Source organism: Mustelus asterias, chromosome 7 (assembly GCF_964213995.1).
Source record: "Mustelus asterias chromosome 7, sMusAst1.hap1.1, whole genome shotgun sequence".
NCBI classification, from domain to species: Eukaryota; Metazoa; Chordata; class Chondrichthyes; order Carcharhiniformes; family Triakidae; genus Mustelus; species Mustelus asterias.
In genome coordinates, this window is record NC_135807.1 from 23,558,835 (window position 1) to 23,583,873 (window position 25,039).

Below are 25,039 nucleotides of genomic sequence, written 5' to 3' on the forward strand. Positions count from 1 at the left end.
TTTGGCACAGGCAAGGGGATACGCAGACACTCAGACCATCCCACACATTCCGCTGACCATCTGGCTCCTGATGGATGACTCCAGAGGCTTGTTATCTGCCTCAGAGTCAGAACGATCCTGGTCTTCAGCACTCCTCCGATTACTGGTGCCCTTCTGCATCCGCCAGCTCCTCCAGTGGGTGTGATGTGCCCTCAGTGCACTCCAAAATAAGCCAACATGCTATAACCCCCACAAAGCGTCTACATCTGCACTGGTGCTTGGTGCAGAGAGCAGATGTAACACGGATGAGGTTTGGTGGTTCGTCTTTGGATGTCAAGTGGGCGGGGGGTCCTCAGGGTCAACAGCACATCCCAGGGATGGTGCTTCTGAGGGACAAGCAGCTTATGTCATTAAGAACATCCTCACTACATATCTGTGTAAGCCAGTGTGAAATTGGGTCATTCCTTCATTCGCGGGTAGAAGTGGACACTGGCCGCCTCCAGGCGTGCCAATCACGTGCGCCCAACTTGAGCGAAATTCAGGCCACGGGCTTGTGCCTGTTCACCGCTTTTGTTCTTTCACAATTTAATCAACAAATATTCATCGTTGTTTTGAAATACCAGCTTTGTTTCTTTTGACATGGTTTAGCTGCAAGATGTTATCAGTGTTAAAAACCAAGAAGATCGAAGCCCATTTGGGCCATGCTATTAAATGTGTAATTTTTAAGTGTTTAATTTTTGAAACTCAATAGCCATCGTACAAGGGATGAATAGATAATGAAGTGAGTCAACTCCCAAGAAATCACATTCGTCGCAATCAAACACAGCAGTGTAATCAAGAAATAAAACCCACCCAACTGCACAATTAAATCTAATTCTCTTCCAAACATTTGATTTCTGTTGGAATTTTATGACTCCTCAGGGTGGGGCTAATTGAATCCTCTGGTTGTATGAGGTGGTGTGTGGCCTTTTTTCAAAATGACGCAGTATCTGTGATCATGGTTCTTCCCACAAGAGGAGGAGGGAGGATGTAAGGCATCATTTTCACCTTTAGTAACCGCCTGGTAATCTGATGGAGCAGATTTCCCAACCTTCGGAGAATCTAATGGGTTGAAAATCAGGCAGGCTGCACAACAGATGGGTGAGCCAGATTACCACCTGTGGTAAAGGCGCACATTAAGCCCTCATGGAATTTTTTAAAAAAAGATAACTGGCAAAAGAACCAGACGGAGATGAAGAGAAGGATTTATGCAGCAAGCTGTTATGATCAGGATTACATTGCTTGAAAGGCAAGCGTATGTGTGCTAGCAAATGACATCAACAATTGCAGGTCTGTGGGAAAGACCATAGGGGTGGAACTTTCAAGGAGTTAGCACAGGCATGATGGGATGAAGGGTCTCTGTCGAATTGCTGACGAAGGATCATCCAGATTTGAAACGTTGGTCGATACTCTCTCCACAGATGCTGTCAGACGTGCTGAGATTTTCCATTTTCTGTTTTTGTTTCCGATTCCAGTATCTGCAGAGTTTTTTCTTTTATCCCTGCGTGTGCAGTATGGTTCCATGATGGGCTGAAGGCCTCTGCATGTGCTGTCTGGGTCCATGATGGGCTGAAGACCCTCTGTGTGCGCAGTATGATCCTGTGTGTGAAACACAACCTGTGTGTTGCAACACTGGGGCGAGAGGAAATATGCTTCTGCTTAAATTAAAACTGGGTGGGAGTCAGGAATAATTTTGCTCAAACCGTAGCTAATACTCACCAATGTTATCGCCCTGTTCATGTACCAGTAACGCTAGGTCCTTGATAATCTGATTCACATCAAGCATATCTGCCTGTTGGACAAATTGAAGAAAATCATTAAATCAGTGTGTGAAATGAAAGATAACTCCTCCAGTATAAACCACAGCTGACATACATGGGACTCAGCACAGTTTCGAAATGTAATCCGGGAAAGTATTATTTCAATGTTCTTCCTTTGTACATTGAATGAAAATCAAAAAGGTCAGAACAGTCTACACGTATAAAGATCTCAAAAGCAACTTCTCATTTTCGACTTGTAAATGGTTCGTAAAGATATACTTGAGAGCAAATGCTCAATTTTAAAATGTATGCAAATTATACTTGTTCACGAGTTCATAAGGTATAGGAGCAGAATTAGACCATTCGGCCCATCGAGTCTGCTCCGCCATTTGATCATGGCTGATATGCTCCTCATCCCCATTTTCCTGCCTTCGCCACATAACACTTCAACCCTTTACCAATTAAATATCTGTTTAACTCCTCCTTAAACTTACTCACTGTCTCAGCATCCATCGCACTTTGGGGTAACAAATTCCACAGATTCACAACCCTTTGGGAGGAGCAATTTCTCCTCAAGGCAATGGGCAGGGGTAGTTTTAAAGTTTATTTAGTTATTAGTGTCACAAGTGGTTTTATATCAACACTGCAATGAAGTTACTGTGAAAATCCCCTCGTCGCCATACTCCGGCTCCTGTTCGGGTACACTGAGGGAGAATTTAGCACGGCCAATGCACCTAACCAGCACATCTTTCAGACTGTGGGGAGAAACCGGAGCACCTGGAGGAAACCCACACAGACATGGGGAGAACGTGCAGGCTCTGCACAGACCCAAGCCGGGAATCGAACCCGGGTCCCCGGCGCTGGGAGGCAGCAGTGTGGGAAAGCCGTGATGAAGCATCACGCCCAGGATATTTTAACTCGTGGGACTCTTTTCATGGGTTGGCCTCTGGTCTTGCGCCAATTCAGGCAACTGGTGTGACTTCAAAAAGGGACACATCTTTGAACTGCATTTCTGCTTCATTCATTGTGGAAAGGCTGAGGGAGCTCGGTCTTTTCTCCTTGGAGAGACGAAGGATGAGAGGAGACCTAATAGAGGTCTATAAGATGTTGAGAGGCATAGATCGGGTGGACTCACAGAGGCTTTTTCCCAGGGTGTAAATGTCTGCTACGAGAGGACACAGGTTTAGGTTGCTGTGGGGGTAGGTACAGGGGAGATGTCAGGGGTAAGTTTTTCACACAGAGGGTGGTGGGCGAGTGGAATCGGCTGCCGTCAGTGGTGGTGGAGGCGAACTCAATGGGGTCTTTTAAGAGACTCCTGGATGAGTACATGGAGCTTAATAGGATGGAGGGTTATAGGTAGGTCTAGAAGGTAAGGATGTGTTCGGCACAACTTGTGGGCCGAAGGGCCTGTTTGTGCTGTAGTTTTTCTATGTTTCTATGTTTTCTATGTTTCTAAGTATTTTCCCGAGATAAGGAATTGAATTCTGAACACCTCTTCTCAGATGTCTCCCTGGAAGTCCGAGATGAGGAAATAAGAACAAGGAGGGAGCAGCTGTTGCCTACAAGGTCTGAATGGGTCTGAGTAACATATCATCAGTGAATAACTTTTAGATTTCAGTTCAGCACCTCTTGCCTGAGGTGGACAACTGTCCTGAAGGAGAAAAAAATCACCAATTATAAAGGCTTGAATGGTTGGAAGCAAATGTAGTGCGTACACAAGCATCATTTTAACCTCACTACATGTAACATTCTCACCTGGCAGACATGGATAAAATTCATGCAATGAAGTCTAGAATGAAATAGCTCACACAAGCACACTTACAACAATGCTATGCTGACATTCCTTCCAACATTTGCTGATTATTTATAACTTTCAGCTACATTAAGCATTATCTTCCAAATTGCTAAATTACATTCTCCACATAAACTTTCCCACCCAGATTCAAGGAAACAACCTCTCCCTCGCCTTCTCTCATATGGGCTCTCAACACCCATGACCTTCATGATAAAGGCTTCCTCCGACTACTTCCTTATGCTCTGCAGCAGCCATGTGCTGCACTCTTTTTCAATGCCGTTTCTTTCTGTGTCCAGCCTTGGAAAAAGCTCTTCCTCAATTCATTCACAATTCATTATGAGGTGATTTGATTTATTATTGCCACATGTATTAGTATACAATGAAAAGTATTGTTTCTTGCGCGCTAAACAGACAAACCACACCGTTCGTACCGTACAAAGGGGAGAAGGAAAGGAAAGAGTACAGAATGTAATGTTACAGTCATAGCTAGGGTGTAGAGAAAGATCAGCTTAATAAAAGGTAGGTCCATTCAAAAGTCCGTCAGCAGCTGGGAAGAAACTGTTCTTGACTCGGTTGGTATGTGACCTCGCAATGCTCTGGCGACAGCGGCAGTTGGTAAAATTTGAATTCCATAAAAATCTGGAATTCAAAGTCTAATGACGACTGTTGACTGTTGTGAAAACCCATCTGGTTCCCTAATGCCCTTTAAGGAAGGAAATCTGTGTGCTTAACTGGTCTGGCCTATATTTGACTCCAGACCCACAGCAATGTGGTTGACTCTTAAGTGCCATTATACCCTAAGCAAGGGCTACTCAAGGGAAATTAGGGATGGGCAACAAATGCCGGTCCAGCCAGCGATGCCCACATCCCATGAATGAATGAAAATATTGAGACCACCCATTTAGCTGTTTCTGCCATTTCCCCCATTCCCCTCTTCCTGCTGATTCAAGCCTGCCCCAGCTTCCTCAACCCCACACCTCAGCCAACATCTTTTACTCCCAAATTCCTCTCCAATCAGCTCATCTCAGTAAAGGGACCCATGTTCAGCTGCCTTGATGCCATTCCTACTAAACTGATGACCACACAACATCCCCCTCCTGGTGCCATGCCTCTGACATTTTTAATTCTTCCTCAGGTACTTTTTTCATTTTTCCTAAACTACTGTCATCAGGAGGTCTTCAAAAACCCTCTATCGCAAAGACAGCCGGCTGTAAGTGCGGTAACATTACACCCTCCTAACCCACCCTCTACCAGCCCCACCCACCTTCCCACTGCTCAGCTCATCTGTTGCTTAAAAATCCATGCTTTCCACCTCAACACTCAATCATTCTACTGCTTACCAAGCTCACATCTTCCAATGTCTGTACATTTCAGCTTGCCTGAAGTTCTATTCCCAGTAATCAATCTATTCTGCACTAAATAGTGCTCAACATCAGGTGGAATTTAATGTAAGCGACTGCACTGGAGAGTTTGTATGAGGCCTGCATTTGGAAAGCCCTCTACCGCCACCACCACCCCCCCCCCCCCCCCCCACCACCTCCCGCCTCCCATAACTGGCTCGTGGCAGCCCTTCCACTAGATTTAGGTCCCCAAGGGTAGAAACGCCACCTCCCAAGAGCTGCGGGCCAATCCGATGCACCCACTATGATTGCGGAGGGCCAAAGGCAACAGGTGAGTGATAGGGAGATGGGAGTTACGGGAGGGATCGCTGGCTGCAAGGGGTATCAGGAAAAAGGTCTAGAGGTTGGCACTCATTTCCATTCCCCCCACCCACCCATCCCCCACCCCCCATTCCCCCTCACCCCCCATCCCCCCCAACCCCACCACCACCCCTTCCTGACGCTGGGTCCCTTGATCAAACGGTGAGTGCCTTTGAATGAGGAAACCCTCCCCACTGTAAACTTTCTAAGTCTTTTAAAGTCACGATTCTTCTCTCTACCATTGGTTCAACAACCTGTGTCAGGATGAGGCCCTTAAGTGGGTATAATTGCTCACCTATGGGCCTCAATTAGCTTTTAGGTGGTAAGGTTGTACGGTTGTTCATGAACCTTCCAGCCACAGACTTAAATAGACGAAGACGGGATGGAAGCAGGTCCTCACTCCACACCCTCCTGGCTGATTAAATGCTCTCTAGCTCCTGATTCTGGGAAGTGGGGAGAGCGGGGGGTGGTTGAGTTGGGGGAATTAAATTCCATCTGTCAATACTGCCCCTCCTGATCTACCTTGTCTCCCAACTCCAATTTACAATTGTCATCAACATGTTTCAATCCCTTCATGATTTTTGTTCCTCCATATCGCCGCAACATCCTCCAAGGGCAGCATGGTGGCGTAGTGGTTAGCAGTGCTGCCTCACAGTGCCAGGGACCCAGGTTCAATTCCCAGCCCTGGTCACTGTCTGTGTGGAGTTTGACCATTCTCCCTGTGTCTGCATGGCTTTCCTCCGGGTACTCTGGTTTCCACCCACAGTCCAAAGATGTGCGGGTTAGGTTGCTTGGCCATGGTAAATGTCAGGGGGGCTAGCAGTGTAAATGGGGTTACGGGGATAGGCCTTGGGTGGGATGTTGGTCGATGCAGACTCGATGGGCTAAATGGCCTCCTTATGCACTATAGGGATTCTCTGCCTTTATACTACAACACACCCAAGATCACATCATTCCTCAGGCCAAACCTATTGGGTCCACCACCCTCCCTTTGCACCACCTCACCTTGCCTTCTGCTGTCTGGATGCCATGGTTCAAATTCTCTCCCCAGACCCCTCTGTCACCTCTGCCTGTCCTCATGGCAGAGAATTTGGACCTTACACCCTTACAACCTATCTTTTTGACCAGGCTGTTGGTCATCCTTCTTGATCCCTGGTAAGATCAACATCCATTTTTGTCTGAATACATCAGTGTGGAGTGACTTGGGAGGCTTTCCCAAGTTGAACGTGCAAGGAACTTGCTCTCTGTTGTTTTCTTACAGAAGTGAAATAGGCAGTTCATCAGTGAAGCTAGCTGAAGCAGAGATTCTATGCAGTCGATGGCCAATTCAGTTATGGTGACTGTTTGAGTTTGGGAACCCATTAATCATGAAAAAGGAGGGAAATGCAGCACACCCTAATTTGATACTGAATTTAATAAAAATCACAAAAGACTATTTTCTTACAATTTAGACTTTAGCAATCTGCAACCAATCTGTAGAGCACAAGCTGACACTTTGATACAATACATTACATCAAAATATTAAAAATCAGTTAAAAACTGAAAAAGAAGAATAGCTGAATTCACACTTCTTCAAAAATCATTCACCCAATATAATGAAGATAGAAAAATTAGATTGATGTGTTTTTAGTCATGAATTATACATGGCCAAGCGATGCAACTGTAAATTGGTATTGAATCTATTAAGATTGGATAATTAAAATGTCTCACAACACCAGGTTAAAGTCCAACAGGTTTATGTGGAATCATGAGCTTTTGGAGCGCTGCTCCTTCATCAGGTGCTCACCTGATGAAGGAGCAGCGCTCTGAAAGCTCATAACTCCAAATAAACCTATTGGACTTTAACCTGGCATTGTGAGACTTCTTACCATGCCAACCCCAGTCCAACGCTGGCATCTCCACATCATGGATAATTAAAATGAATTTAAACCCCGGTAGGATAATTGTAATTCCAAGAATGAGCTTGGGTCGGGAAACATTTTTAAAATTTCAAACTCAACTCCAATCTACCCACTTGCAGTTTGAACTGAAATCGATTGGGGGTTAAATCTTTTAAGGATGTTATGTGCCTCCATTATATAAGTTTTTAAAAATCTTTCAATTAGGATGGCTGGTATAGTAACGTGCACCGTTAAGGGGTGGGTTCTCAGAGGGTCATGTGGCCCATTCAGCCAAGCGGGTCAGAGCGCTCGAATCCTAGGGCTGAGTGTGGGATTTCCTTGCCAGTTAGGAGTCTGGAGTATTGTAATTTTACCTCACTCTCTGTACATCGTTACTTACCTTAATAAACCTTCATTCGTTGATCTACTTGGTGATTGCCAGTCTTTGCAAGATATTATAGTTGTATTTCCAGAGATTCGGGAATCCCGTCAGTTAAAATGAGGTGACATGGGCCAGATCCATGGGTTAGGTGCACTTACAGCAGTGCTTGTGTAGCTAGGGGGATCAGGAGTGCTTCTTCAAGGTCCAAACTTACTCCTGTACACCCACTATGATCTCTGACAACACATTAACCCAGTCTCTAATGCACCCCCCCACCCCCCCAACAACCCTTGCCACTTACTTCAGAGGTTCCTTGCCTGTTTTACCTACCAACAACCAATTGAAAAAGATATGAAAGATGTCTTGCAGTGCAACACATGTGAAAATATATCATGACAAAATTAAATGTTCCTCACACACTTCAATATATATAACGTGAAGTTGTGAGACCTCGATCCAAGAGTCTGCTTGAAAGATTGGCCGCTTGCCTATTCAGGAACATCAATCTAAAGTAACTTTAAAGCAAGGGACTAATAAAACATACATTTAGAAGACTTGACATTTGGAAATACCAACATCCAACCTTTAGGTTTGAGTAGAAGCCCAATTTTCAGTGCTTAACAGACACAAACACTACTAAAAATGTTGTCAAAGCTTTTAAAATGCAGATGATAAAGTGCCACTATCAAGAATTTAAGGGAAGTGGTTTAAGATTGCTTGCTATATGTAGGAATGGTTTCTGAGCTTTGGGCAGACCTGGGCTTCGTATAATTGGCAGTTGTTCCATGCTAAGTAGGGTGGCATTTTAATTCATGAATTCAACGTAACATGAGTGAGGCTGAAACCTGAGTGTATTCCAGCCCATCAAGGTGGGCACTCTTTGGAGCGGGCTGTTCTGCACACAAGATGATTATAACGATTGTATCTTCATTAGATCTGACATGTGGATAATGTTACTTCTGTCTAATTTCTAATTCCAAGTCAGTGCAGTCATTAGATAATAGGAGCAACCGAAAAGGTTTTCTTTCAATATTATAAGTCCGTCTCTGATTAAAGTTTTAAAGTTGATTTATTCTCGTCAAGTAGGCTTACATTAACACTGCAATGAAGTTACTGTGAAAATCCCCTAGTCGCCACATTTTGGTGCCTGTTTGGGTACACTGAGGGACAATTTAACATGACCAATGTACCTAACCAGCACGTCTTTCGGACTATGGGAGGAAACCGGAGCACTTGGAGGAAACCCACGTAGACATGAGGAGAATGTGCAGACTCCACACAGACAGTGACCCAAGCCGGGAAAGGAACCCGGGTTCCTGGCACTGTGAGACAGCAGTGCTAACCACTGTGCCACTGTGATTAGGTTATATCTCATAATAACATGATGATCCTTTTTCCACAGAAGCACATTCAACTGAATCCATCATTACAATAGCAGTATATCTGAATGGTGGATACCTGAAGGAAAGTAACTGAACAAAGACCATGATTCTGTGGCTGTGTTAGCCCTGGGCGTAAGTCCCATAATGGCCGCTAAATCCCACGAGAGGCCAAAAACGGGATTTGCACTGGAGATTTTGGTTTGTGGTCTTCCCTGCCTCCCTCCGATGACACAATCAGGTTCCAGTAAGGGTGCAAGCCTGATTAGCATGAATTAGAATGTCATTGGCCTGTGTCACAATGTAACTTCCAGTCCCGGTGTATCTTCCCACCCATGTCGCACTAGTGCAAATTACTACTGCTTTTTAAAAATGGGAACCTGGTGCCATGATGTCCTAGCTGCCATTTGATTAACCAGCGGGCCTATTAACATTGTGTAGCCCTGAAGGAGGAACCAATTACGCCCAGTTAGTAAGCTGAGATTTATGCTTGTGACACTGTTAACCCATTGCACTAGCATCTCCCCACAGTGCCATGTCCAAAGGCTGAGCCTCAGCTTTCAGTGAGAAGACTGGCAGATCTCATGCCTCAGAGACACATCTCCCCAGGATCCCCAGCTCCTGCTGTATGGCTCCTTGGGTTTCCCACCCTTCCCAGTGCCAACTTCACTGTGCAAATGTCTACGACCAAGGTCTGACAATAAAGTCCCTCCTGAAAGAGCTTCCAGTGGTCCCATGCACTCGGGGAAGAAGGCACCCCTCAGTTGAAGTCCATCTGAGAGTCAGAGTGGGTGAGGGCTAATTCCAGGAACCACCCTGTTTTGGATAAGGGATGGGAATTTGATATCAGTGAGTGCGTCAGCACTGTCGGTGATGTTTCTTGGCTGCTCCCAGATAAAGATGGTCAGTGGGTCAGGGTATGGTAAGGTGCCATTCGGGGGAAGCAAATCCCTCTCTCTTTATTCCCTCGCAGGTTTATTTTAGATATAGTGATGATGCCAGTGGAGCTTGCTGTTATTCTCATTACATCAAAGAAGGAGAAAAGAGTCCAGTATCAACATGCGGCTACACTAATTCTGGAGTATCACCAAGGACCAGGGGCAGTAGGCCGTGATCAGTGGCCGGAGGCTGCACTAGCCGGTGAGGGCATTTGGAGGTGACACAGACACGTGAGAGTGTACTGTCGTAGGCTCTCCTTTATCGAGCAGACTGACACCATGTGCCTCCGGAGACCTGTGGCCGATGAGGGAGACAGTGAGGCACCCTTGCCATATCGTCCAAGACTTGGTGCCACGTGGTGCGGGAGGACACTTGCTGCCTGTGGCTGTAAAAGTTACCAAACTTGGATACAACTGGCTCCTCCCAGGGCTCCACCGGGGATCTTTGTGGAATTTCACAGGCATTCACACATAAGTACATCCACAAGATCACGGGTGGGTTCTTTACGAGGGCAAGTACTGCATTCATTTTGACCTGGACTAGATGAGCCAAGATGATGATCTGCGGAGTTCGGGCAGATCACAGGTCGACCACAAGTGCAGGGGGCAATTGATTGCGCTCATGTGCCAATCATTCCCCATGGCACAGGGTTTGCCTTCCATTAACAGTAAATGGTTCCACTCCCTGAATGTTCAACTGGTCTGCAAGCGCATCAGGCGTATAATGCAGGCTTGTGCCCAATTCCTGGGGAGAGTCCATAACAGCTTTATTCTTGGCCAATCCCAGATCCCAGACCGTTGATGCATTTCCACTGCCTGGACAGGTCTGGTGGAGCCTCCAATCTAACTTCCAGAGGGTCTCCCACATTGTGGTGATGTGCCCTCCACAACACGGTCCTGCAACGGGGTTAGGAGCTTGCTGGAGGAGGATCTGGAAATGCAGGACATTTCCACAAATGAGGAGGACAATGAAGTTGACCCTCCAGAGGAGGCGGAGGAAGGTGGCCATGGGGTGCCAGTGTGCATATGGGCACGAAAGCTAGAGATTCCCCCATCGTGACATGGTCCCAAGAGGACCAGAATTAGGGAGGACAGAGAATGCCTGGGTGCCCCTCCACTGTGTCCTGGGAGGGTGGACTTGTGAGGACCAGCAACTGAGGGAGCTGGAGATGCCAGTTACCCATTCAGTGCAGGGGGTGATGTTGACTTGCAGTGAGGGAAGGGCTGTGACATTAAATATTGTGAATGTCTGATTCCTGTCTAGTTGATGGCAGCTCGCAGACTCCCTGTGGCTTGGGTTGTTTCAGAGCGATGATGCGCGGCGTCACTTATCTCTCCTGATGCTGTCTCGGGGGTTGGCGTGCGATGAGAGGATTCCCTGTATCATTACTGAGTCTTGTCAGTGTGAGGAAAACACATGCATTGAAGTGACATCATCATATGGAGGGATTGGAGGTGGCGCAAGTCTAACGTGAGATGTGCCAGACATCTCTCTCAGAAATTGTGTACTGGCTTAGTGCAGGATCCTTGCTTGCGGAGGGACCAGGCTCCCCGGCTGTGAGGGGAGGGACATGACATTAATGCCTGGCAAGGGGAAAGGTCCAGGAGGGACAGAACCCACGAGTTTGAGGGAGAAGGATGAAAGTGCAGAGGCTCCTCACTATTCCTTCCCTCGCCCACCTCTCTATCCACGCGGCCCTCACTGCTGCTCCTCCACTGTAAGCTCCAGTGTTCTTTCCTCGTACGGAGTGAGAATCCACCATTCCACTGCCTGTCCTTGCTCTCTGGCAGTGGTTGTAAACCAGCTTCTCCTGCAGGCCTTATGCTGGGTCAGATGGCGATGATGCCTGGCATGTGTGGGCGCTGCACGTGAGCGGAGATGAATGATGAGGAGAGGAGTCTGAGGGGAGATGAGGAAATGTGTGGGAGGTCAAGTGGTGGGGTCCAGGTGGTATGGTGAGGGATGTGTGAATGGGAGAGTAGTGAGAGAAGACAAGAAGCACTTACCCTGGCAGCACCAAGGAGGTCATCATTTTCTTATGCCTCTTCCTCCTTTGAGCAATGCTGGCACTCCCCAGTGTGGTCACCGTCTCCCATGTGGGAGTTGTGACTTTACTGGAAGGTCTTCAGCCTGCCTGCAGGTAGATTGTAGCCTTTTGCTCTCCATGGCATCCAACATTTGTATCATAGCCCCCTCTGTCAACAATGGAGCTGGTTCCTGAACTGCTCTCCTCTGGGTTTGACTGTGAGGAATTATACTGAAGGCCCCTTTAAATAATTTATTTGCTCAGATGACCCAGTGGTGGGCAAATCAGCCACAGGTGTGGCGTTCTTCACATGGGAATTTGTTTCTCCCCCAAGTGTCTAACGATTCCAGTCCAGATTGCGTCAAAGGGACCTGCTGGATTTGCATGGTTTTCACACTGAGAATGACACTTAGGGGGTAATTTTACCATTTTGAGTCTGAGTGCCGAATCCAGGCGTCAAATAGATCTGAGCCTGGAATCCTCTTTCCAGTGCGCTCATATGCGTTTTGCCGGCTCCGGCCTGATCCGCGCTGTGGGCGGGGCTTAGCGCTGGCAGACCGATCGGAGCTCTGAACTGCGCATGCGCAGTTCGAAAAAAATCTGACAGAGCGCGCCCGGGCACGAAAGAAAGAAAAAGCAGAAAGCGGAGAGAGCGGCTCTCTGACGATCATCCTCTGGTCGGGGGAGGGGGAGGGGTGGGAGGAGGAGGGGGGTGGGAGGAGGAGGGGGGTGGGAGGAGGAGGGGGGGCGGGACCCAGATCATCCTCTGGTCGGGGCGGGGGGGGGGGGGGGGAGGGGGTGTGACCGATCATCCCCTGGGGGTGGGGGAGGAGAGGGGGTGTGACGTCTCATCCTCTTTGGGGGGGGGGGGGAATGGGGGGGGAGAGGGGGTGTGACGTCTCATCCTCTGGGGGGCGGTGGGAGGGGAGGGAGTGTGACGTCTCATCCTCTGGGGGAGGGGGGGAAGATGGGGGGCGGGGGGGTGTGACGTATCATCCTCTGGTCGGGGGGGTTCCGCTGCCCGTCTGTGGCCGATCCCTCTTGCCGGAGTGGACGTGTGGCCATCCCATCCCACAAAACGTTCAGGATGAAGCGATTCCTCGCTAAGGTGATGAAGCAGAACTGGCCGATTCCACAGTGGATCCACATGAAAGCCAGCTACAAGATCAGTACAAGTCCAAGAGGAGACACTGGAAAAGGACCAAGCAGGGCCTGTAAAGGGATACACCATCACTGGTACACTACCAGCCACAGATTACTCTTCCCTGCAGGGGAAAGAGAGCGGGAGCGATGGCTGAGGATGAGACGTCACACCCCCTCTCCTCCCACCCCCCCCACCCCCCAGAGGATGAGACGTCACACACCCTCCCCTCCCTCCACTCCCCCCCAGGGGATGATCGGTCACACCCCCTCTCCCTCCCACCCCCCCCCCCCCCCCCCCCCACTCCCACAGAGGATGAGACGTCACACCCCCTCTCCTCCTCCCACCCCCTCCCGCCCTGACCAGAGGATGACCTGGGTCAGAGAGCCGTTGCAGTCTCTGATCCCGCTCTTCGGAGGCTGCAGCGGCGACTTCAGACTTTTATTTTGCAGGTCGGTAACAGCGCGGACGCGGATTGGGCCAGAAGACGGTAAAGTGGGATTTGGCGGTAGAGTTGGGCGTGCGGTTCATTAAGTCAATTTAAATGCATGCAAATGCATTTAAATCGTCGGGCCGCCCAATTCGGGCACGGGCCGGACCCGCACCCAAATCAGGTGTCGGTAAAGCCGTGATCTGCTCAGATTCAGGTGCAGATCGCGTTAAAGGCCCGTCGCCCAACTTTATCGCAATTTCACGCCCGAAAACGGGCACGAAGTTTTGGTAAAATCAGGCCCTTAGTTCGATTGTGGAAAAATTCTACCCAAAGTGCTTTTCATCACATGAACAAAGATAATTCCCATAAGGTTAATGAAATAATTATTACCTACTTTTCTCCCACCGATTGCCAAAGAAAGCCTGCTTTTTCAGGAATTATTCATGCCTGAAAATAATTTATAATAATAAGTGCTTTTCATGTCATGGTCATCTCAAAAATGCACTTAAAGGTTGTGGGAGAGGGAGGAGAAAATGGGACAAATGCAATACAAAGTGATTGACAACATAGTTGAAGGTGCTAGCTTTGAGAAGATTGTACGTGGAGACAGAGGTGCCAAGGGAAAAGGAATTTGGAAGAGAGTTCCATTTCTCCATGGCAACCTGAAAGCAGTAACAACTGATACTCATGTTGTACCTTTAACATAATGAAACGTCAAATGAAACACCCCAAAGCTCTTCAGCGGAACATTATAAAACAAAGAACATAGAACAAAGAAAATTACAGCACAGGAAGAGGCCCTTTGGCCTTCCAAGCCTGCACCGACCATGCTGCCCGACTGAACTATAACCCCCTACCCTTCCGGGGACCATATCTCTCTCTATTCCCATCCTATTCATGTACTTGTCAAGACGCCCCTTAAAAGTTACTATCGTATCTGCTTCCACTACCTCCCCCGGCAGAGTGTTCCAGGCACCCACCACCCTCTGTGTAAAAAACTTGCCTCGTACATCTCCTTTAAACCTTGCTCCTCGCATCTTAAACCTATGCCCCCAAGTAATTGACTCTTCCACCCTGGGAAAAAGCTTCTGACTATTCACTCTGTCCATGCCCCTCATAATCTTGTAGACTTCTATCAGGTCACTCCTCAACCTCCGTCCTTCCAGTGAGAACAAATCAAGTTTCTCTAACCTCTCCTCATGGCTAATGCCCTCCATGATGTGGAGATGCCGGCGTTGGACTGGAGTAAACACAGTAAGAAGTTTAACAACACCAGGTTAAAGTCCAACGGTTTTATTTGGTAGCAAAAGCCACACAAGCTTTCAGAGCCTTAAGCCCCTTCTTCAGGTGAGTGGGAATTCCCACTCACCTGAAGAAAAGAACAAGCTCCGAAAGCTTGTGTGGCTTTCGCTACCAAATAAACCTGTTGGACTTTAACCTGGTGTTGTTAAACTTCTTACATTGCCCTCCATATCAGGCAACATCCTGGCAACTCTTTTCTGCACCCTCTCCAAAGCCTCCACATTCTTCTGGTATTGTGGTGACCAGAATTGAACACTATATTCCAAGTGCGGCCTAACTAAGATTCGATAAAGCTGAAACATGACGTGCCAATTTTTTAACTCAGTGCCCCGACCGATGAAGGCAAGCATGCCGTATGCCTTCCTGACTACCTTCTCCACCTGCATTGCCACTTTCAGTGACCTGGGTACCTGTACACCCAGATCCCTCTGCCTATCAATACTCTTAAGTGTTTTGCCATTTACTGCATATTTCCCATCTAAATCAGGCCTTCCAAAATGCCAAAACCAAATATGAAAAATCTGTTCCTTTGTTTTCTGTGACCTACCCCTTAGCTATCCAGATATTTCTGGTTGGTCTCTCTTCCTCTCTCTCTTATACTAGGTGTTAGGTATATTGTCCATGCTAAATTCTCCCTCAGTGCACCTGAACAGGCACCGGTGTGTGTGGTGGCTGGAGGATTTTCACAGTAACTTCTTTGCAGTGTGTATGTAAGCCTACTTGCGACACTAATGAAATAAATAAATTTACTGGTCATTTCCCCACATAATGGTTTGCACTGCTGCCTCACAGCGCCAAGGACCCAGGTTCAATTCCAGCCTCAGCGTTTGTTCTGTGTCCTGTGCTAGAGATGTGACTAGAAGCTGAGTATGATATAGTAGTCATTAGAGACCTGACTACAAGCTGGATGATACAGTAGCCACCCTTAAGACCTAACTCTAAGCTGAGTATGATGTAGTAGCCACTCTAGCGGCCTAGCTACAAGTCAGACGTGATATAATAGCCATTCTCGAGACCTGACTAAAAAACTGGGTATATTATAGTAGCCATTCTAGAGACCTGGACACAAGTTGGGTTTGATACAAGAACCATTCTAGAGATAAAAGCAAAATACTGCGGATGCTGGAATCTGAAACAAAAATAGAAAATGCTGGAAAATCTCAGCAGGTCTGACAGCATCTGTGGAGAGAGAATAGAAGGAAGTCTTGCAACACCAGGTTAAAGTCCAACAGGTTTATTTGTAGCAAATACCATAAGCTCTCCACATCGAGAGAGAATAGAGCCAATGTTTTGAGTCTGGATGACCTTTCGTCAGAGCCATTCTAGAGAGCTGGCTCCAAGGCGGATATGATATAGTAGCCATTCTAAAGACTTGACTACAAGTTGGGTATGATATCATAGCCATTCTTGAGACCTGCCTGCAAGTTGGATTTGATATAATAATGGCGGAGCAGGCTCGAAGGGCCAAATGGCCTCCTCCTGCTGCTATCTTCATCTATGTTCTAGAGACTTGGCTATAAGTTAGGTGCGAGATAATAGCCACTCGAGAGTAGGAGCTAAATATTTTAGCACAGGGAAACTAGTTAAACTTCACTATCGAGCGAAACATCAGTGAGGTTTTAGATAACATACCTAAGGCCAACAAGCTGAGTAACAAATGATGTTGTAGTGCAATTTTGTTTAAAGAAGTCATCTTGTAACAGGAAAACCGGTCCTATCAAGATATGGTTGGAAATGAAAGAGGAAGATTGCATACACATAAAACTGTGGCTCCACTAAATTTGAAATCACATCTTTCACTCTAATAGAAATAGAAAAGTGGCATATCGATATGATCTGTAAGAAGGGCTTTGCACCAATGACTGCATATGAAGCACGAAGGCGAAATACGATACTGGGCATCTTTGTGAGCGTCGAGATAAAAGGTGATTCATCTGAATCACATTGGAAAAGATTTCAGGAAACTGCCTCGGTTATAATTGTTTGCCGCCCACCTCCGGTGATTGATCGGAAAAGGAAAATGTGAAGCAGCGAGAATGAAAATGGATGGGAATTCAGGATGTCGCTGGAAAGACACAGAAATGTAGCACACAGAGAACTGGAGACTGATGCGCAAGTCTCAAGGTAGAACAACAGACAATGCTCAGCTGAGGAAGAGAGTTAACGTTTCAGGCCAATGACCTTTCGTCAGTTCAGAACTGAATGGGATTGGGGTCGGTGGGATTTTAAAAAAGTCTGAAACCCAACCACTTTGGATTGAATGGCTGTGAGAGAGGAGACAGGTGACTAACTCTCTCCCAAGAAGCAAGTTCGCCATTAGGATATTATAATGAACAAAGAACAGTACAGCACAGGAACAGGCCCTTCGGCCCTCCAAGTCTGTGCCAATCACATCTACCCATCCAAACCAACCGCTTATATCCCTCTATTCCCCGTTTGTTCATATGCCTATCAAGATAAGTCTTAAATGTGGCTCACGTAACTGCCGCAACCACCTCACTTAGCAGTGCATTCCAGGCCCCCACCACCCTCTGTGTAAAAAATGTCCCCCGCACATCCCCACTGAACTTTTCCCCCCTTATCTTGAACTTGTGCCCCCTTGTAACTGTCATTTCTGCCACATGCCTCAGATTTAACTTGCTTTCTGCTTTAATTCTGGCTGGCTGAGTTTCCCAGGCCTCAGGGAGACTGACAGATAAATGGAGGTGAGGGAAGTTGAGAGTTTAAAGATAAATGTAACTGCCTTTACAGCAATACTTGTGAACTAAGAGAAGCAGGAGTGATCCTCACAACTCCTGCCCTCATCCTGATCATCCCTCACTCCAGCTTACCTTCCCTGTTCCACAGCAAACAACCGACACAACTATCAGACCATCCTACCCCTTGATCAGTATCCCCCTGGGACTGGATGTCTTCACTAATATCAGACCCCTAACAGAATCATGTTCCCATTACTGCAGCAAACAAGCTCCCTACTTGTTCCTGCAGCTTCATTCTCCTCCAGTATGTTCCCCTCTGACAGGAAGCCGAGCCTGTCAACCAGGTTGGCTTTCAAATGGGAATCTTGTGTAAAATAACATACATGCTCTGTGGTTAAAGTTCCACAGCATTTGAGAGGGTTCTCCACCCACCTACCCCCACCCCCCAACACCACCATTTTACACAAACCAATCTATCTCTTTGTGTCTGGCTGGGATTTTCCAGTTTCACCCATCGTGAGACCTGAGAATTTGGAAAGTCAATGTCCAAAGGTCCATTGACCTTGGAAATTTCCTCCTCCTGTGTTTCTCTGTCTTTCCGTCTCTCTGGTTGTAAAATGTTGGCTATAGTTGTATGGTCTTAAGAAGTATTTCCAGTCAAACATAGGTTATCTGTAAGTGTTTATTGGCTCTTAGAACTATTTACAAAAATACAGTTAAGGGTAAAATCTCGGAGCTGTCTCCATGCTTGTTGGCACACATAGCTCTGTCCAACACTCAACTGACTCGGTGTGGGTCGTGAGCTCCCTTCTGACCCATATTAACCCTATATGTGCCAGACCTTTATGCTATATCTCTATGTCAGTGTCTCTTCTTTCCCTATATCTGTGTATCTGTCTCTTCCTCTGCCTGCGTCTCTCTATGGCTTTGTCTGTGTCGCTCTCTCTTTCTCTCATTTTTTTGAATACAATGGACCGAATTTTACCACCTTGCCCACCCCAGAATGAGGGCAGGTGAGGCCCACAGAACAGAATTCTCCGTTGGCCTCGGGTGGAATTTTACGAGCCTCACCCGAGCGAGGTCGTAAAATCCCACCACATATGTCTGCTGATCATTTTTGCAGCCAGAGTACTTTGCTTTCGTACCAAGGTGCAACGTTCAATATGCAGAAAGAGGAACTTGTTCACTGAGGTGAAGATAAGAAAATACAGAAACACTTTCAAAGTGAGATCAGAGGGTTGGGATTTTCCAGCTGTTCCTGTCGGCAGGATCTTCCAGTCCCACCGGTGGCAAACCCTGCGGTGGGTTCCCTGGCGCCTCCTGGACGCATGAACAATACAAATTGCCACAGATATTGGCCACTGGAAAATACGTTACGGTGGTGGAGGTGCGCAGGGGGTGGGTATCCCACCCAGAGTGACAAAGATGAGAAAAAGCATTACAACTAAGTGAAACACAAACAATTTAAAAATCCTCCGGTACCACAACAGAAAGTGGACAGTCAATGAAAAGCTCAAAAACCACAAAGAGTGCAAATAGATTCAGGACTGAAGCTGAACACAAAATGATGAACATTTTGAATGATTCCCCCCTCGCCCAGTATTTGCGAGGGAATGACACGAGCAACTTATTCTCCTGAGACAGAGGTACCCCAGGTAAAATCAATCTCTGAAATAGAAATGAGATAGAAGTCCACAAAGGGCTAACAAGGCTCGAAACGAATAAATTGACAAGATAGACGGTATTAATTCCAGAGTTCTGGGAGAGACGAGCAAAGAGATTTGTGAGATACTGGCAATCATTACGAGTAGATCAATAGAAGTTAGGAAAATAATGGGATAGGAAATAGGCTAATGTGGTATTCATATTCAAGAGAAGTGACAACATAGACACAGGCAACTACAGATCCATTTGTCTTTGTTGCATTCCATGTAAAGTAATGAAATCGATTATCATGAGTAAACCTGAAGATTCAATTTTCATAAATTAGCTCGACTCAGAAATTCAATCGGATGTGGTCACATTTGAAGATGGCACCAAACTAGGAGGGGTAGAAATCATGGAATGTATTGAGCAAAATAAATAGTGGAGAAAAACAATGGCAAATGAGACATCATTTGATGCAAATGCAAAGAATGAGACAGAGAAAGGGAAAAATAGAGACAAACACATTTCATGACTGTCACCAGCTGACCCCATGTGATAGGCAGAGTTTTCAACTTTTAACCATATTTAAATCATTGGTGTTTGGTCATCCCTCGAGTATATGTCTCGTAACTGAATATCTCACACCTTGGACTAGTCTGAGGTTGACAGGCATGTGTAAATCAGACAAACATAGAAGATAGGAGCAGGAGGAGGCCATTTGGCCCTTTGAGCCTGCTCTGCCATTCATTACAATCATGGCTGATTGTCCAACTCAGTAATCTAAATGACAAGTAACAGTGGACCCAGCACGGATCCCTGAGGCACACCGCTGGTCACAGGCCTCCAGTTTGTGCAAGAACATCTTTCCTCAGAAAAGGCGACCAAAACTGCACACAATAATCTAGGTGTGGCCTCACCAAGGCCCTGTATAATTGCAACAATACATCCCTACTCTTGTACTCGAAACCTCTTGCAATGAAGGCCAATGTACCATTTGCCTTCTTTACCGCCTGCTGCACCTGCATGCTTACCTTTAGCGACTGGTGCACCAGGACATCCAGGTCCCTCTGCACACTCCCCTCTCCCAATTGATAGCCATTGAGGTAGTAATCTGCCTTCTTGTTTTTGCATCATAGTGATTTCACATCCTGTGTAAATGCCACAAATTGCTGCATGATCAAGTGCTCATTCATTCAGATCTGGAAGACTCACAAGCTATCCCGGAGGGTTGGGGACACACACCCCCAAAAATAAGTTAGTCGTTTTCCTGCCCCTTATCACTAAACTGTTACTCCTAATGAAAATTGTGTGCAAGTGGACAGAGTCAGATTTGCTAAGGCCCTTCCCCCTGTGAGGAACTGCAGACTGGCTCACACCTAAATAACTGACACTGAGGTCACACAGACAGCCTGCAGTCACACAGTATGTGTTGACAGTATGGGCAGGACTTATAGCCCCCACTGGGGCCAAGTATGGAGTTGAGCGGTGTTTCATGGTACGTTTGGTGTGTAGACGGGATTATTTAGGGCTTGTCTAGTCTCCCAAAGTAAAATGCTCGAGCCTGTACTTTATTAAAACCATTAACCTTTATTGACAACTATCGCATACCTTTTGGGATCTGTGCACAGGGCTGACCTTCTCCCCCCTTCACATCCCTAGTACTCAATGATGTGACGTTAGATCATCATTTCATCAGCATCATGTGTTCTGATGTTACTCCTTTACTCTACAGGTGGGCATTTAACTTCACCTTGGCAATCAGCATGCCAGTTTGTTAGCACCACTCTTCCCCTGGGCATTTTTACAGAGGTAGGATGGGTGGTGGGGTGGGGGGAGGGGTTTAAAAATTGACCCATCGAAAGACCTATTATTGCCCATTGTCAGAGGCCAACTGGACTTTTCCAGTTAGCCTTCATTATCCAGGCATGTCAGAAAGCCTGGAGACTCTCAACTGAGGACCCAATACTCCAGATAGGTTTTAAGACACTTCCACCTTTCTTTGCTCAAGCTACAGCCTTCCCAATGGAGCAGCTCCCCCTCCACAATGATGGCTGGGCAGTTAAAGGCATTTTGAAGTTTAAAAAAAGGGCTGTAGAGAGCGGGACTCCATCTTGGGGTGAACTCTCTTTGACTTACCTAAAAAGCTTACTGCTTCCTCAGCACTGGAGGGCCTCCTGTTGGTTCTCTAACTTCAAGCTTAAGCGAATGGTGAGCCCATCCCTTAATCATTAATTGCCTAGTTCAGGTTACTGTTCCCTACAAAGTCCGAGCTTCTTCACCCTATCTGGTGTATATGTGTGTGTCCTTGTGTCATCTGGTCATCATTCATTCACCTGTTCTTTGAGTTCCCCAGCATGGGTCAAAGATCTCCATTCATGACTCATACTCTACCAAACGACCCGAATCCAACAGGGTCGTCTAGAGCAATCTGGGAGGAGAGACAGGCCATACCTGGCCATTTTGTCTGAAAAACTAACACAACCTACCCCGACCATTGGCACTTTCCTGAGAAAACAACTGCAGACCACTGACCTCAGCCAACCACCATGGACTCTGTGAGACTCCCCCTCACCTCCCCTGCCCCTTTGGTCTCCAAGCTGCTTCCTCCAGGGAAAGAGGGGCACATTGTTCACCCCTGCTGGACAGTGTCTACGCCAGAGAGAAGCCTGGTTCATCTAGCATCACACCACCTCTGATTGGCACAAAGGAAGTCATGATGTGGAGATGCCAGCGTTGGATTGGGGTAAACACAGTAAGAAGTTTAACAACACCAGGTTAAAGTCCAACAGGTTTATTTGGTAGCAAAAGCCACACAAGCTTTCGGAGCCCCAAGCCCCTTCTTCAGGTGAGTGGGAATTCTGTTCACAAACAGGGTATATAAAGACACAAACTCAATTTACATGAATAATGGTTGGAATGCGAATACTTACAGCTAATCAAGTCTTTAAGGTACAAACAATGTGAGTGGAGAGAGCATCAAGACAGGCTAAAGAGATGTGTATTGTCTCCAGACAGGACAGCAAGTGTCACACTATTTGTAATCCCCACAGCCTGCCTGGACCCAGCTGTCCAGACTGCCTGGCTGTCCTGTCTGGAGACAATACACATCTCTTTAGCCTGTCTTGATGCTCTCTCCACTCACATTGTTTGTATCTTAAAGACTTGATTAGCTGTAAGTATTTGCATTCCAACCATTATTCATGTAAATTGAGTTTGTGTCTTTATATGCCCTGTTTGTGAACAGAATTCCCACTCACCTGAAGAAGGGGCTTGAGGCTCCGAAAGCTTGTGTGGCTTTTGCTACCAAATAAACCTGTTGGACTTTAACCTGGTGTTGTTAAACTTCTTACTGGCACAAAGGAGCTACGAAGACCTGGCAAGGCTGGACAGTACCTGGCACCATATGGTACTGGACAGGAGTCACAAACTTCACTGGGACGGCACAGTAGCACAGTGGTTAGCACTGCTGCCTCACAGCACCATGGATCCGGGTTCAATTCCTGGCATGGGTCACTGTCTGTGGGGAGTTTGCATGTTCTCCCCGGGTCTACATGAGTTTCCTCTGGGTGCTCTGGTTTCCTCCCACAGTCCGGAAGACGTGATGGTTAGGTGCATTGGCCATGCTAAATTCTCCCCAGTGTATCCGAACAGGCGCCAGGGGATTTCCACAGTAACTTTATTGCAGTGTTAATATAAGCCTTCTTGTGGCTAATAAATAAACTTTGATATCGGTGAGAAATTCAGAGATATCATGTCTCTTTTCTTTAAATAACCCAATTCTCAGTTTCATAAAATCAGAAAATTTACATCCCATTCAACACTCCACTAACAATGCCATAGAACCAGAAATTCCCACCCAAAGCCAACCGTCCATCAAATTTGCCATTCCACTCACAACGATTCCCACGACGGACCAGATCGGAAAATCCCACCCATTGTTTTGATGAAAGCTATCCAGTTGATTTAGGCACAGATACAACACAGTCACCTGAACAGCAACTTCCAATGGATGTTTCTATCCATGGAGCACCTTTAACACAATGAAAAACTTTCCAAGGCAGCTCATAACCGGAAGCTGATAGGAAGGGGTACCAGGCATGGAGAGGGAGATTAAGGCATGACTAAATCCAGGTCAAAAAGCTGGGTTTTGAGAAGCATTTCAACCTGCATGTGGGAGGGGACGGTTGTTGCGGGTTTGGGAGGGGGGGGGAATGGAATCAATGTGTTAAAAAAACAACTTGCCCTCAAACTGACCTAGCCCTTCAAACATGATGTGTTTATGCTTAAACAGCCTCATCCGTCACATTAATAGCGAGTAGTACTATTCAGGCACTGTTTTATGTATATATATGCGTTTTGAAAATCAGATATAGGTGACATAGGGCACATCATGCGGCTGATTTGCAAGGTGAGTTTATATCTTTGCAGGCAGAAAATGAGTAAGGGAGTGCATTGTCCTTTCATTAGCTCCTTGAGGCGGCACAGTGGCTCAATGGTTATCGCTGCTGCCTCACAGCGCCGGGGACCCGGATTCAATTCCGGCCTCGGGTGACTGTCTGTTTAGAGTTTGCACATTCTCCCCGTGTCTGCGTGGGTTTCCTCTGGGTGCTCTGGTTTCCTCCCACACTCCAAAGGTGTGCGGGTTAGGTTGATTGGCCATGCTAAATTGCCCCTTAGTGTAATGGGGACTATCAGGGTAAATATGTGGGGTTACAGGGATAGGGCCTGGGTGGGATTGTTGCCGGTGCAGGCTTGATGAGCCAAATGGCCTCCTTCTGAACCGTAGGCATTCTATGATTCATTGATAAGCTATCTAGAAAAATTACACAGGCAGAAATGCACATGCAGACCGTACCGACCTGAGCAGAAATGAGTAGCTCATTTGGCAAAGGCAATATTTAATTTAACACATGGCAATCTTCATAGGCATCAGTTTCTCTCAAGTCCTGTCCCTTTATTACACTGGTGGTCAACAAGGAAGATGCTTTATTAAAATCTGCATGTAGCACTGAGCACAGCTGTGAAGAGTTTTCCCCTATTTCGCCTTGAATGTCAATGGCGTTTATTCTGCAGGTACTTTAATGTAGCATTTCAACACACTTCCCCGCAGCCTGCTAACCACTATTGATTGCGGCTGCTCCACGGGAAGCCAATTTCTGGCTGTGCTGATTCTCATCCTCAGCAACAAGACCCTCAATTTTCCTTTGTCCCACTGAAGAACCACAAAGACTTTGCAGATTAACAGCAGGAGGAACTCTGAAACAATGTGCGCAGCACACAATCAATGCGCTGGCTGCTTCCAGCAACAAGAATACAATTGCAGTCTCACAACTGTGACATTGGCTGAAAGCTTAGACCCTGCTGTGCCAACTCATCTGAGGTGAACATTCCATCATCTCCTTTGAACAAGCTTGGGCCATCAGAATTTTCAAACTGTAATATTACACAGAACTCACAAATGCCCTGTTCATCAGAATTTTGAAACTGTAACATAATAAAGGTGTTATAAAAGATTAGTAGTACAGTATCAGGATATACAGGGAGATAGATTTCTGATCAATAAGGGAATTAAGGGTTATGGGGAGCGGGCGGGTAAGTGGAACTAAACCACTATCAGATCAGCCATGATGGTATTGAATGGCGGGGCAGGCTCGAGGGGCTAGATGGCCTACTCCTGCTCCTATTCCTTATGTTCTCATGTTCTTATGATTGATAATAAAAACAAAAGACCGTGGATACTAATGCAATGCAGTGTATATTTTTTCTTTGAAACCCCAAGTTTTTTTAAAAGTGAGAGCGAGAAGACAGTGGTCATCAGGGGGATTAGGCAGCCATTGGGAGAGGGATAGAGCAGTGATCGGGAGACAGATTAGGAAGACCAGTGACAGGACAACATTCAATGCCCATCACAAATTGGCGTTGAACTGAGTGACTTGCG

General features: G+C 46.7%; 1 protein-coding gene across 2 annotated transcripts in view; it reads right to left on the reverse strand.

Annotated features, from left to right (window-relative positions):
- tsnare1 (T-SNARE Domain Containing 1) overlaps positions 1 to 25,039 on the reverse strand; it is an 842,640-nt gene that overhangs the window by 125,861 nt on the left and 691,740 nt on the right. For both annotated transcript variants that reach the window (XM_078217021.1, XM_078217020.1), the window contains exon 9: positions 1,738 to 1,810. In XM_078217021.1, the coding sequence (XP_078073147.1) occupies positions 1,738 to 1,810 (73 nt within the window). The remainder of the gene's footprint in view (positions 1 to 1,737; positions 1,811 to 25,039) is intronic.